The sequence below is a fragment of the Pelodiscus sinensis genome, chromosome 3 (genome assembly GCF_049634645.1).
Source record: "Pelodiscus sinensis isolate JC-2024 chromosome 3, ASM4963464v1, whole genome shotgun sequence".
Classification (NCBI taxonomy): Eukaryota; Metazoa; Chordata; order Testudines; family Trionychidae; genus Pelodiscus; species Pelodiscus sinensis.
The window spans coordinates 134321035-134336879 of NC_134713.1; the positions used below are offsets into that span (position 1 = coordinate 134321035).

The 15845-nt window shown below is 39.0% G+C and overlaps 1 protein-coding gene across 4 annotated transcripts in view; it reads left to right on the forward strand.

Moving 5' to 3' along the window:
- The window catches only part of SPAST (spastin), a 63061-nt gene that overhangs the window by 2087 nt on the left and 45129 nt on the right, over nucleotides 1-15845 (forward strand). The window contains exons 2-4 of one of the 4 annotated variants that reach the window (XM_075924921.1): nucleotides 1490-1573; nucleotides 2916-2999; nucleotides 9199-9294. In XM_075924921.1, the coding sequence (XP_075781036.1) occupies nucleotides 1490-1573; nucleotides 2916-2999; nucleotides 9199-9294 (264 nt within the window). Of the gene's footprint in view, nucleotides 1-1486; nucleotides 1574-2915; nucleotides 3000-9198; nucleotides 9295-15845 lie in introns of all 4 variants that reach the window. The other 3 variants (XM_075924920.1, XM_075924924.1, XM_075924923.1) reach the window with 3 other exon arrangements.

The window sequence follows — 15845 nt, forward strand, 5'->3', positions numbered from 1 at the left end:
GAAGGGATAGCTTTAGTATACACAATTTTAGCCTTCACTCCACTTTATGCCTCTTCTTCACACATTTTTTTGTTTTCAGTGTTAGCACTACAACAGTTGAAGGATGCAGTAAGGTTATCTAGTTTCTAAAAGATGTGCACAAATACAAGGTGTTTTTTCCCCAAAAAAATAAGTCTTTGAAATTGTCTTCTGAAAATTGTTTATTTTGAATTTAATTCATAGACCTTGATTAAGGAGGGGAAACTCATGTTCATATTCAGAACTAAGTTGTTGCATCATTAATTATTTAGGCATGAATAATAAGGAACAGTGATTTATTTTGGGGTCTAGCATAAGATTTATAGCATACTCTTATTTTGTAAATTATTTGTGTGATATGTATTCTGTCTTATATGTATATAAGACAATATTTAGCAATTAAACTCATAACATTGTATTTTCCTCTAAAATTAAGTCTTATAATTATTTTACTTTTGCTTAGATACTTAAACAACTCTGAAACAACTAATTCAGAATAAAATAAGAAGTTGAGGAAAATTTTGTTTGAGATTTAAAAATGAGAACAAACAAAAGCTGTTGCCAGTGTATTTGACTGACAACAGTGGTTCTCAACCTCTTTACCACTCTGGGATGCATTCATTGCTACCTGTAAGTCCCTGAAGATGTCACATGGGCTGCACAGCTCTGTGTTGATGGGCCTCAGGTTGAAAATCACTGACTTCAGTATCCGTCTACTTGCAGCAGTACAGTCTTGGCAGTGTTCAAGGAGGAGAGTCATGGGTACTTTGATGGGCTTTACATTTTCATGGAAACATTCAGCATGATTTTAAAGTGTGAAGACTTAATGAAACTATGAATCTGCATAGCAGCAGGAAGTAAAAATTGTTTTCTTCTTTAAAATCAAAATAGAGACTGTATACAGACTGTAAGTTTAGTATATTATGAAAGGGTCAGACTTGGTTAGCTCTGCAGCAATAACTTGGGAGACTTGTAAATCCGCGCTTCATTTGAATGTTTGATCAGCTTCATTTACATTCCTCTTTCCCCTACCTTGTGGTCACACCCACTCCTGCACCCATTTCATCATTGTGGGTGGTTGGCTGGTGGTCCATGGAAAGGTTTGCGTTGAGCAGGTTTGGCCATGGGCCAAAATTTTTGAACCACTGCTGTATGTAAATGGAAGATTAGGAAAGATGTTAGGGAGAAAATGTATGGAAACAAGCAAAAGTGATTCAGACTTGTAGCAGGTATCACACAAAATTATGAACTCAGTGGTGGTGGGGTTCTTTTTGGTTTTGTGTGTGTGTGTTTGACATTGATCAGCTGTGAAGTCTATTTAGAAATGTTTATGAAGCAATATTTGCCCAATTGTGTAATTTTACTCACCTGTGTAATTGTGCATAGCACTTGTTTTGCATATCTTGCAGAAAAATTCCTTTTCATTATAATCTACTACAGAAAGTAAGTGGCCCATTTCCATTTTAAGCAGGGCAAAAGGAACAAGCTGTTGAATGGTATAAGAAGGGAATTGAAGAACTGGAGAAAGGAATAGCTGTCTTGGTTATTGGTCAAGGTAAGCTGATTTTGTGTATGTGTAAAGTTATACCTTTTTTATGACTATCACTTCCTGGCATTTTTTTTCACCCCAGGCCTATACTGCAGGGAAAGGTTGGCTTAAGATATGCAATTCCAGCCAAGTAAATAATGTAGTTGGAGTTGACCTATCTTAAGACAGACTTTGGTGCCATTCCTACACTGAGAGATTGACAGTAGACATGCTCTTGTTGACTTCTCTTATTCCTCGCAACAGCGAGGAGCACTGCAGTCGATAGTGGTGCTTTCAGCTTTTGATTTAGCGGGTCTTTACTAGACCCACTAAATCGAACAGCAGAAGATCCACCGCCGCAGTGTTGGTCTTCCAGCAAGTCTAGATGTGGCCAGGAAAGTGGGAGAGTTACGCACCATATTTCATTCTTCAGGTAAGTGGTTGGTTTGTAGAGTATTGTGGAGAAGCACATGCAGAATGTTTTTAATGCAGCAGACATTCTCTCCAGATAACTACTTACCTCCATTTACTTTCTCCATATTATGATAAGCATATAATGTATAAAAAGCCTGCTACTCTGGCTTTAAATTGATATGTTGTATATAATCTGAAGAAATATTTCTAAGAAGTCAGAGTTCCAATGTGTTGGTTTTTTTTAGGGGTTTTTTTTTTTTTGGCTCACTGATTTTATTTTTTTTATTTTTATTTTTTATAATTTAAATTCGCTCATTTCTGCAGTAACTTCTTGAGGGGAAAATAGTAAGCATAGTCCTGTATCTTAAAATAGTGAAACAGATCATAGTTACCAATATAGTACTAGCCTTCTCTATCAACATTTGGCAGAGCTGTGTCAACTTTTAAGAGCTTAGACAAGCTTTTAAACTAGGAGAGCTCTGTTGTAAGGAAGTTGCCATAGTGTTTGTAACACTATTACTGATGTTTTGAAATGTGGACGGACACTGTTTTTCTCAGTTTTACCAAAGTTCAATCACTTATAACCAAGAGGAACCTCTTGATTCCTCTACTACATTTTTTTATTCTTTACCACCTTTTCCTTTGTGTCCCTCATTGTGTACAGCCTTCACAAATTAAATGGCAGCATGCACCAGTTTGGTGTGGGCAGTCAGAGATCTGCACAGCAACACTTAAGTCTTCAGACTTCTACTTCCAACTTTGTGAAGCAAACAGCCAATTTCTAGTTGTTTATTTTAACTTAAAATATTTGACTAAGGTTTTAATTTTATTTCCCTCTCCTCGCTTACAAGGGGAGAGGAAAAAGGTAGATATCAGTTTTAATAGAGGAATTTTTTTAGCACTTGTAAACATTAATTTGACAGTTCTGTTTTAATTTTGAGTCTTTCTTCTCAAGGTGATCAGTGTGAGCGAGCGCGACGTCTGCAGTCTAAAATGATGACGAACTTGGCTATGGCAAAGGATCGTTTGCAACTTCTAGGTACCAGTTGCTATTCATGATTTGGAAAGTTGGTACACGTGATGATGCATTAACTTAATATATTTCATTGTTTACATTGAAGAGTAAAAGCCATTGCAGACTTTTTTATTTATAGTAGCATAGTGTGTGTTTCTCAGCCTTTTCAGGGTGGTGAGCCCTTATTTGAAGCAAAAATTTTAAAAAAGGAGCCCCCTGAGAATTACTAAACAGATATAAAATAATATGCTAGTAGATTTGACTTCACATCCTTTTGAAGGTTTTGATCACCCAGAAGCTGCTCTGGACACTTTATTTTCTTTGCTTTGAAATTATAATACAGCTGGTCCCCGACTTACGAATGCATCGATGTACAACCATCCGTACTTACGACCAACCTCCTGTACAGCCGGTCTGCGACTTACAAACAGCAATCCACGCTTACGAATAGCGCGGTCCCATTTAAATGAATGGGGTCCGACTTACAAACAGATCAGGTTACAACCAAGTGTTTGGTACGTAACTCATTTGTAGGTCGGGGACTATCTGTATATCTTTCAACACCTTTCACCCTCCAGTTGTCTTTAATGACCTGATTGAGATCTCAGCCTGCTGGTTGACAAACACTGTGTTCATGTACTGGATTTCTGCTGGATAAAATTTACAGGGGTGTTCTGCAGCAAGCACTCACTACAATTTAAACCAGTTCTATATTATTAATATGGGAATTACATTGACAGTGTCGTTCCCAGTGTGAACTATAACTGAAATAATTCAGTCTTGGAAGTAAGATTAAACAGTTGTAAAAATTAACTTCTGTGATTTTAATCAGATCATGTTTTTCTGCTTTAATTGCTAAACTTAAAACTGTTTCAGGAGCAACATATAGTAGAATCTGAGCCCTTATGAATATTACAGAATTCATTGTGAAGGAGATACATAGTCTACAAAAAAAGAGGCCTGTGATTGCCAGTGAAATGTTATTATATAATAATTTGAGTGATTTACTTTATATATTTAAAAAAAAAAATCTGGTAGAGCATCCTTTAAATAGCATTGTCCTGAAAGTGCTCTTAAACATTCTGTTTAAAAAGATTAGTTGTCGTTTTTTTCTATTTCACTGGTCATTTTGTTGTTGAGGGTTTTTGCTAAAGGAGAAGATGGCCACTTTTGAAAACAGCACCACAAAATGTGTTTTGGCCTGACACCGGATTCTCTGCCGAGGCCTCCTTCCTTCCCCCTTCAGCATTAGTTACATTTGCATCTTAACTTTTTGGACCCTGAAGAAGTCTGAGGCATCAGTCCCTTCCTTCCATTGGCTGCCATTGCTCTCTGGCCTGCTGTAGTGATGATAGCAGGAAGAAAGTGACTGTGTCTGTCCCTATTTTCCCATTTCCCTGGGGCTCTATGCAGGGATCTGCGGAGGGAAAAGTAGGTTCCCTTCCCACCTGTCTCCCTGTCCGCTCTGTTTCCTGTTGCTGCTTGGATTGGTCCACATTCTTGGCTCAAAACAGCAGCAGTTCATAAATATTTCACTCTCTAAGAGGCTCAGAGAAAGTTTGCTTCAGGAGCAGTCTCCTACAGTGATGGTAGTTGGGCAACAAAAAAGTGAAACTAAATATATGCTGTGGCTTCAATTTTGTAAAATAAACAAATTTTATAATTTGATTTCATTTATAGTCATTTAGATATTACAACAATACACTTTAAAAAATCAAAATCACTATGACTTCTGTTTGTTTGATTTGGCACATATACAAAATATATATTTGCTCCTGATGTTCACTTTTACAGTTTTGCGTATGTTAGCAAACCAAATTGAATATTGGCCATGTATGTCCTTAAATGTATTCCTGCAAAAGGAGGTGGTGAAGTTTGCAAGACTTAAGCACTCAAGTCAGAAACTGACATTGAGAGAGTACATAGAATCTTCTCTTCTCTTTATATTGTAATCTGTAATTACATGTTCTTTGCTTTATTCTGTGTGCAGCACTGATGGTCAATGAAGGTAGGGCTGGGAGAGGCAAGCTTCCAGCACCAGCCCTGCCCCTTCCACTGAAGCCCCACCCCCACGGAAACCAAGCCACCTCCCTGCTCCCTCCCCTCCCATGGAGAGGATGTGCAGCATGCTGTGCACATGTCCCCCTCTCCCGCCACCATCACAGACAGAGGGGAGAAGGGTGGGCATGCAGCCCCAGTCTCCCCAGCCCTAGGGCACTGGGGAGGGTGGGTGCTTGGGGGCAGCAACACTACTCTCCCAGTACGCCTATAATAAGCATTCTGGGTGTGGTGTGGAGTGTGGGTGGGGCCAGGCTGGTAATTTGGGAAGGCAGTGCATTCTCCCACCTAGGATACCAGATGTCCATGGTGTGCAGGCTGAAAGGCAGATTAATGTAGTAGTGGTAAATAACAAATGTTGTTTCATTTAGTTCAAATTATCTTTGAAGGAATATCAGTGAAGTCATTGCTTACTTTATTCCATATAAGTTCTTATGCTTCCCTTATTGCTGTAGTTGAGCACCTGCTCCAGAATTATACCAGTGTAATGGCGGGCAGAATTTGGATGAGGAGTTGTTCCTTGTGGTGAAGATCAGAATTATGCCACAATTTAAAAGAATTAGAATTAATTAGATGTAAAGCAATTATATCGTTGGGTGACATGTTACACTGTTTGTTACCTTTCATTACTTCTGTTTTTAAATTTAAAAATCTCTTGCTTGTCTCACTTCTGTCATTCATCCTGCGCACTTAATAAAGGCAATATTACTGTGGAAATGTGTGATAATGTAACCCAAATGTATATTGTAATGCAGATACACAAGGGGTCTTATAAGACTGCATGTGCAACTGACTTGAGAGCTTCTTTCTGTGATCTAATTGCAGGAATAGGGGACTAAGACCAATTCTGACAGAACCTTGCATGTATAAAGAGACCGATTACAGTCAGTACAGTACAGCTCTGTGCTTGCTGTGGGTCTGCAGAAATCCAGTTGCAAGATCAGGAATTAAAGGATGATTTTCCACAGTAGAATAGCAGGCTTTGTAGAATTTCCCAAGTTCTTAATACCCACTTCTAAAATATTTTGTCTGATCCAGTGAGAGCTATCAAACGCTTTACTCAGTGTATGGTAGAGAGAGACACACACATAGAGGAGGGTTATTTGGCTGAAACTTAATTCAAATATGGAGAAAGTGATGTTGGTAGTATAAGGAAAGCAACCAGAAAATGACATTGATTACATCTTTCTTTTTAAACATGTACTCCTCATTCGTTTTGCCTGCATCTCTAGGTATTGTTGCGTCCCTATCTGCTGTTTAAAAAAATCTCACAGAAGCATTGCTTGTATGGCTTTTTCACATAAATGGCCTCAGCTTCTTAGCCCATATCCATGATATGTGGCTATGTGCCAAATGATCCTGTCTTGTTTTGAGATTAGTTTTGGGGACTCTTAAGAGGTGAAACCTTCAGTTTACTTTGGAAACTAAAGCTAATGCATAATGTGTCTTTTTAGTAGAGATGTTAAAGTATGTGTATAACTGTGTAACTGCTGACAATATCAGTGCCTACATGGTTACATGTGGGGTGTGCTCAGAGAGCCAGCTTTTAAACTGGCCCTCTCATGTGTAATGGCTCCTGCCTGCCACCCCATGCTGCTGCCTCTGAGGTTCCCTGCATGTACTGGCTCCCGCTTGCCACCCTGTGCTGCCTCTGAGACAGGTTTATCAGTTAAAGTTTAGCCCTGTAAACAGTTAACATCCCTGCTTTTTAGCTGAGATTATCAACGTAATGGCAGTTCAGAATATTTTGTTGGGCTAATGCCTAATTTACAGATGATTGTATTTTGGGCTATGGGATCTATGGCTGCAATTTACATGGGATAAAGTGTCAAGGCCCTTTAGGAGTGGCAGCCATGAACAAACACGGTTGTTTAGGTCTACTTGTATTCTGAATGCTCTGAAGATCTTTGTAAATGTGGCATCCCAAATGATTATCTTAATTCACTTGAAAATGAGATTATTTTATTCTGTTTAAGCAGAGGTACAGGAGAGATTTTCCTGTTTTTTGGAAACTGTGTAGTTTTTGGAACTGGGCAGTGTTACATACGCCAGTGCTAAAATGATGAAATTAGAGACTGATCTGACTGCAAGAACTGTCTCTGTATTAAGAGGTAGCAATCACATCTTCCTGTAGGAGGAAATGCTATAAGTTCCTACTCACTCGAGCTCTGACCTGTGAGATATTGGTGGTGAGTGATGTCAAGAAGACACTTGTACCGGCAAGGGATGTTTCTATCCAGTATAGAAAGACTTCATGTCTTCCCACTCACCTCCCTTTAGTAGAGACCCTGGCCAACTTCAGGCACAAAAGTTCATGATATAATAGTTTCCTACTGAGTGAAACAAATGCTTCTGTTTTGTGATTGCTACTTGTTGCTTTTGTACAGCTTTTGTATTTAAGCTTAATATATTTCTTTCATAGACAGGAAATGTACAGGCACGGATTTCACGAATAATGAAATTGAAGAGATTGGGTGGCTGATACATGCAGGGAGAACAAACTTATTTTCATAGGAGTTGGAGCTAAGTGTTACCAAAATGAGAAGAAAGTAGAAGCAGTTTACTCTGTCTAGCAGGATGAGCAAAAGATTGATGTATTAAATGTGTTGTACAATGAAGACTGGTCTCAAGGGAAAAGACTGCAGTTTTTGTTGAGTTTTAAGATGCTTTATCAAAATAATTCATTATCAGGGAGATAGATGAATTAGATTCTTCTGTCAAGACTTACAGGATCTCGAGCAAAAGATTTTTTTTTTCCAACAAATGGCCTAGTCTAAACAGAGCTTTTTAGTGGCGAAACTTCTTCTGCAGAAAGAACTGGCAGCAGATATGCAAATGAGTGCAATTTGCATTTCTGCTGCTGCAAAAATCCAGCAGTGTAGACTTAGCCATAGATTACCTTGTCTTTTTCCCAGTATAGAAAGGCCTTCAGGCACAATGCAACAATTGGGTTGCAAACAACTGGCAGGAGCTGGGGCAAGATGATTTTGGAAATATTAATAAGAATTGCTTATATAGGTGAAATGCATTAAAAATCAGTCTCTGCTGTCATCACCTCTGTCTGTTGGCAGTTGCTGTTAAGCATAGTATTAGGGGAGGCTTTTTTTAGACCTGAAGGATAGTTGCTTTTCACATTGGTTTAGGGAAGGTGTTGCATGGGCAAAGATGGAGTCAAATTATGTTTTCCTGTTGCATTTGGGTTTTAATATACCCATCATCATGGTAACTGAGCACAAAGGTATTTCTGGGGAAAGCTAACATGGGTGATTGAGGCTGGCAAATATCTACAGGCAGGACAACTGTGAAAAGTAGATGAATCGGGGGGAGAAGCAGAGTTCTGAAGGGCCTGAACAGCAAGGACCAAAAGTTTGTATCTGTTGCAATGAAGAAAGGGGAGCCATGGAGTGACTTGAAACGAAAGATTATAGTATACTTTTAACTTGTGTGATTGAGAGAAGATTCCTATTTTTCAAAATATTCCTTCATTTATTTGTTCACTGCTAATCGTTGATTTATGTTGTGCCATTCATTTTTGTGGCAGAGTTTTTCCTATTAATCTTCAATTATTTTCATGAACACGTTCGGGTATTACAGAAGTTAAACTTTTGGTTTGGTCAGAAACAAGGGTATCTTACATATTTATCTTTTTAAATTACATGCAACAAACTGCATAAGAAGCGAGAGTTCTACAGACTTCAATTCACATTTTGAAACCCTGAAGTCCTCTTTCCTTTGAGTATTAGGAACTGTCAAACAGGTTTTGTTTATTTCAGACATGTAAAATGTGGACTAACTTACATATCTGTTACAGTGAGCCACTTTGTATGTAAAAGAGTAATTGCCCCACGCAGATGGTCTACACAAGTTCCCAATGGAAGATTTCCATTATGGGATTGTTGTACAAATCCCACTTTGTCAAATCCTGTGCAGTTCCATTGTGTATAAAACTGCTTTCATAGATTTGTATTAATACACACAGGATTTTTTTTGTTGGGCTCACAAAGTAGTTAGCATAAATAGAAATATCCCTTTTATCATTGACCCTTATGTGCGAGATACTAAAACCCAATGTTATCATTTCTATGTGATCAGCATACATACGTTTAATTGGTTTAGTTTTTGTTTTATTTTATTTTGTCCTTTCCCCCCTCTGTTTATTGCATAGAGAAGCTGCAGGCAGTTGTGCAAATTCCCAAGCCGCAAACCGAAGTCTATAATGACAGTACTAACCTGGCATGCCGCAATGGACATCTCCAGTCAGGTGGGTTTGGTTTCACTAGCACTGAATTTAATCAGGGGATGTCTTTCAGATTTTGGTATGTTGCAAGTAATATGTTGAGTTTCCTGGCCCCACATTAATTTGTTAAATCTTGTATGTTTCTATTTTAAAGGTTTTGTATAAGTACATTCCATCCTCATAAGGCTTTTTGTTAATGCTGTTTGTTTATATTGCAGTCCTTAGCTGTCTCAAAATAGCTCTGTTTTGGGTTTTTTTGCTCCTTCTCATGGTTTTCAAAAAGTTAGGGTCCAAAAGAGTTTACCTTAATGTGCTTTGATCTAGTTCCATTTCAGAGAGGACTAGATGCATTACATAAGGACAGCCATGCTGGGTAGACTAATGGTCCATCTAGCCCAATATGCTGTCTGCCGCCAGTGGCCAATACCAGATGCCTCAGAGGCAGGGAGCACAACAGGTAATCCTCATGTGATTCCCTCCCCTGTCCTCCATTTCCAGACTCTAATGAGCTATTTAATGCATGACAACAGGATCCACAGGGACAGTTAGTCCACAGCAGGCTGATGCAGTTTGATAAACTAAATGCTTGTGTAGACAAGCTCAAAAGACTGGATTCCAAAAACACTTTTTCTTGTAGTAATATATTTAAAGAAGGCTAACATGGTGCACTTTATAATTTAAATGTAAGTTCTTGATTTCTGGAATTTCCTTTTATTTTGTTGATTTGTTTATTATATAGAACTGGTATGAGCTAAACTCACATTAGGTTGCTTTAACTAGATGTCATTTGTGTTTGTAATAGATTTTGTTTTCTGCTTTCAGTGTAAAAGAAAACAGACAAACAGCAACATTAGGAATTTTTAATTATGGTTTTCTTCTCTTCCCCCTGCCCCTCCCAAAATTAATATACCAATAATACTAAGTTGTTAAAGTGTGTTTCCTGTCTGGGTGCTACATAAATGAAGCAAGAAGTTTCCTGACTTCTATAAACTGTGTTCAGAATTGAGAGACTCTTTAAAGCCAACAATATGATGTAATCAGAACTATAAGCCAAATTTACGAATTCACATACATTGTAGACTAATCATGTTAAATAAAATTAGGTTAAACACCAATGGAATTAATAAAACTCAGTTACAGAGCGCAGAACAAAGCAATCAGAATAGTATGAAATAGTCTTTTAAAGTGACTGTCAGTTTAAAATCTAGTCAGTTGAGTTTAAATAGCTTTCAGCAATTTTCTTGCCTTTGAACACCTAAACTATTTTTCCAATAATATGGGCACTTTTCTATTAAGAAACCCCCCCTGGCTTAAAACAAACTTGTTTTAAAACTAATAACACATTCAGATATATTTGTTTTAATTATTGTGTATTGTCTCTGGAATTTTTCAGTTAGTGTAGCTTTTGGTGTTTGGAATAATGTGAGTTTAAAAAGTCTTCATTTTTATTTTAAGTTGACAATTTAAGCCCAATAAAACTTGGGTTGTCTGCATCCAGCTGGTTTTAAGTTTGAATACATACACACTACCCAACCTCTGAAGAAACTTAGGCTGCTTTCTCTTTCGTGTACTCTACTTCTGTGGTGGTTTGTTTTTTGCTAGGTTTTCCACACTAGTTTTCTAACATGGATAGCTCAGCAAAAGAAAGTTTACTTGTGCAGGCTTTTAATTTTGGCAAGAAACAATTCTAGTACTCACAGCTTGTTGAGAAGTTCCCCGCATAAGTACAAATTGTCTCCTGTCCTTCAGGGAAAGCATCAAACAGGAGGAATCTGCTTCTTTTGCAATAGGGTCCTCTTCTATTAAGCTCAAGTATATATTTTTTCCTGTCATCATAGGTACCACCATAAATGAAAAAAATAATGGAGGATAGCAAAGTTACACTGGCGTCTGAGATTGGCCTTAAAACCTGTACAAAGAAAAATAACAGTTCTTTATAAAAATAGCATAGCAGTCTAAAAACTCCCCATTTCTGTTAATTACTTATTATAATTTTTTGTTCTGTTTTTTGACTTTCAGAAACTATTATCTAAGGTGCTTGCATGACCTCAATTGTTCTGATATTATGGCATCCCAATCAGAGCTGGATTACCAAATAGGCAGACTAAGCACATGCTTAGGGCACGAGCAAAGCAGGGGCACCAAAAAAAATGAGATTTTCTTATGGTATAGTATTGTTTTTATTTTGAATTACATATTTGGGGGGGGGGCATAATCTTTTCAGTGCTTAGGGCCTCTAAAGGTCTTAATCTGGCCCTGATCCCAATTGTCAATGTAATTATCCTCTCAACGTCCTTGTAAGGTAGGGGAAGTACTTTATTCCCATTTTACAAATGGGAACTGAGCCACCGAGAAAGCAACCTAAGGTGGCACATAGGAAGTCTATAGGGAAACAGGGTCTTGAAACCAGATAACTCTAGTCCTGAGCTAGGTCCCCTAGTATTGGACCTTCCTTCCTCTTATTTTTGCATAGTACGTTTACCAGCTATTCAGCTAACTTTCATACTATGAACAATAAGGTTTTAATTAAAACCAATGAATATTTTTCTACCCAACACAGCTGAAAATGAACAAGTGTTTTGCGACAGATTTAAACTGGTAAATGACACGCTTGCTAGCTACTTAAAATAAAAGAAAAATCACTGTCAAGGGAAAAGCTTGGGGAACTTGTGGACTAATCTATTATTTGTATAGATTCACACTTGCCACTTCAGGAATTTCTTTACAAAAGAGATTCTGAAGTAGTGAAGGGTTGTTGAGTCATTCTCTCTTCTGGATTTCAAAACATTGTCTGAGCACTGGCAGAGGTAAATAATGGAATGCCTCTCCAAGTAAGAAGACCTGGAAGAACAGACACGGATAGGTAGGGTAAAGTAATGGTGACCTAGGGATGTTAAAATTAGATCAGTCAACTAATCAAATAGTTGATGTAATTTCCATCGACTGTTTGATTAGTCGGTAAGGGCACTTCAGCTTTGAACTGTAGCAAGAGCTTCTCCCCTCTCTCTCCTCACCCCACTCCTCCGCTTTTGCTTATTGGATAGTCAATTAGTTGATTAGTTGTTTACATTCCTATGGATACCTTTTTCTTTTTCCCCTCCTACTCCCCGCCCCCAACTCCTGACAGTAGTTAGGAGGCTATAGAATGGGACAATGATAAAGTTATTTCTCCCTCTCTACAACAAGAAGAGAGCTTCAAATTTATAAAACCTCTACTCACAGGCTGATCTGAAATACAGAATTCCCAAATGGGGGGGGGGGGGGAGAGAATTCTCGAAATATGTTTGTCCTTCCTGGTATCTGGGCTTTTCATTAGATTGTTGCTTCTTGACCTTGCTGAAGACCCTTGTCTCTGTATCTTTCTGTCTAGATATCTGGGCAACTTTTCAAGTTCTGTTCATAAGGTTAAGGTGGTGCTTAGTCTTGCATTCTTTGTAAATGTACTCTTTTGTTTTGCTTAGTTGGTAATCATACGACCAATGTTCTTCTTTCGCATAACCTTTCATTACAACAAGAACATAATTCATATGTGTAATGTTCATTAAAATGTGCCTTGATATTTATCTGGAACAGATTAACGATTTTAGACTATCTTGCGCTTTCTCGCCCCCCCCCCCCCCCCCAATTGGTGCTATTAGAATGGGTCAATGCTAGACACCTTCCAAGGGACAGTCTTTCATCCAATAGCTGTCTGCATTTCTTATGGTTATTCTTTGGCAGGCCTATATCATGGAGGGTTTTTCTTCAAACCTTTATTATTTTGATTTAATTTTTAAACTGTTTCTGACCCTCACCTCTTAGGCCAAGTACCCCAAGTAACTTCAATATATACCAGGATTACCTCTATTTTGAAAATGTGCCTCTTGGATTTTTAATGTTTTCCTTGTGACACTGATGTCTCTTTTGTTCAGCTAGTCATTTATAGATGCTTCTGGAGCTCTCTAAAGTGTATAAGTGAGCAGTCTTGTGACAAAACTTACCTTTAGAGTATAAGTTACTCCATGTGCTTGTTCCTGTATTTAGACTAGGTTACAACAAACCTACCAAAATTGTTCCATAGAGATGGATACTTGTCATATTTTGTTTCTTTGTAAGGTGGTAGAGGTACTTTATATTTTCTAGCAAGGGGAGGCACAAGTCTTCATGGTTTTATTTTTAAAATATTAATCCTCATGTGATGTATACTTTAATAATTAATTGGACTACTGCAATACTCCTAATATACTTTGTTTTATTCCTGTGTCTCAACCCATGCTGAAGTTTACTTTAACATTGAGTACATCAGGAACAATTGAATGATTTACTGTACAGCTCTTTGTTGGTACAGTGTTAGTGATTCAGTACCACAGTTTGGGTATCCAGATTTTAGGCTTACTTGATACTGACATACTTTATCAAGCATAGGTATACAGAAGTGAATGGCAAGTTGCCTTCTGGAGATGCTACTTTTACTGATACAGGTTAAACTAGTTGCCTGAATGGAGTAAGCTACCCCCCCCCCAGTATAGGAAAAACCAAGGATTTCGTTTGCATAGCTTTTTCAGTCTGAGGAGATGGAAAAAATTCAGTGACATAGCTGTGCTGGCAAAACATTTACATCTACACCAGGGTTTAGTAGCTCTTAACTTAGAGATGTTTAGGGCATTAAGCATTCTTGCAGTTGTCTTTGAATGTATGTTGCTGAAAGATCTTGAATGTGTATTTACTGAATAGAAATAATCTAATGAGCTTGACTATTCAGTCAAGTGAATAAGGGACTAATTATGAATGTTGATAGTCTCTTGTATTTGATCCACAGATACTGGTATTATAGGTGAATCACAATTGCCTAGATAAGCTATCTTTAAGATATCTTTTAAAGCAGAAATAGATTGCATAGTTGTGATTATTTTTTTATTTTTTTTTTTAAAGCAGAGTTGGACTAGCATTGCTGACTTAGTGGTCTGAAATCTGAATAAAACTCATTTTCTGGTTTGACATTAGTTTTTAAAAAATCTTTTTTTCAAGCAGAAACATGCCTTTCAAGAACATTGTCAAAAGTGCAAAAATCGGTTTTTTTTTTTTAAATGAGTGAATTACTGTTTTTTTTTAATAGAGTGGAATTACACATTTAAACATTGGAACAGTTTTTCTTATCCAATACTACTTTTGTTCCTCAACTTCTAGTATTGTCAAGCTTGATAATTTGTCTTTCATTAGGAAAGTGTATAAAAAGCGCTTATATCACGTTCAGACTGCTTCCTCCTACAGTGTAGTCTGGAAATTGAGATGTACAGGCAGTCCCCGGGTTACGCGGATCTGACTTACGTCGGATCCGCACTTACGAACGGGGCTTTTCTCGCCCTGGAGGACGCGGGCGGCAGGACCGCCCAGACGCGCCGCGGTCCCGCCGCCCGTGTCCTCCGGGGCAAGAAAAGCTGCTCCACATCTCCCTGGTCTGCTGGGAGGGGGGAGCAGATCAGGGAGACATGGAGCAAAGCCGCGGAGGACTGCGGCGCGTCTGGGCGGTCCCCCCACCCAGTCCTCCGCGACTTTGCTCCGTGTCTCCCTGATCTGCTGGGGGGGGGGGGGGGGGGCGCAACCAGGGAGACGCGGAGGACGGGTCGGCGGGACCGCGGCGTCTTGGTCCCGCTTCCCGCGTCTCCCTGGTTTGCTGGGGGGGGGGGGGCGAGCTAGTCCCCCCCCCCTCCCCCCCCCCAGCAGACCAGGCTTTTCTCGGGACGCCTGTGGTAGAGCAGCTGGGGTGCTGCTGGGTTGGTCCAGTATCCCCGAGGAGCGGCGCTACTGTAGCAACCCAGCAGCACCCCAGCTGCTCTGCCCCAGGCCTCCCCAAGTCAGCCGCTGCTGAAACTGACCAGCGGCTGACTACAGGAAGCCTGAGGCAGAGTTGCTCTGCCCCGGGCTTCCTGTAGTCAGCCACTGGTCAGTTTCAGCAGCGGCTCAATCTGGACGCAAGTTCCGATTTACATACAGATTCAACTTAAGAACAAACCTACAGTCCCTATCTTGTACGTAACTTGGGGACTGCCTATATGTTCTTCTTTTAATTGTGGTGAGAGCTTCTCTGTCAATCCTTAACCTTGAATAAGCAGACAACCACATTTTGTCTATGGGTGGATGGGCTGGATGTATCTATATCATAGACCACAACATGGCCTCTTTACCCTGATTATTACAGTTTAAATTTTCAGTCTGTGGGCTGCATGAGGAACAAACAAGCAGCAAAAGCACAGGATTTACGGAAGTGGAGACTTTTAGCATAATCACTGAATTGGGTTAAACAGACCAGTAAATCACTTGCGTAATACAAGTTTCAAATTGAAGCAAAGCTGTCTGATGTCTCATTCTTGGGGGTCCTACCAAATTGATGGTCCATTTTGGTCAATTTCATGGTTCTGGGATTTTAAAAATCTCATGATTTCAGCTATTTAAATCTGAAATTTTATTGTGGTGTAATTGTAGGGGTTTTGACCAAAAGAGGTTGTAGGGACGGTTTCATGTGGTTAATGTAGGGGGCATAGCAATATTGCTACTTTTTACTTCTGCTCTGCTGCTAGCAGCAGTGCTGCCTTCAG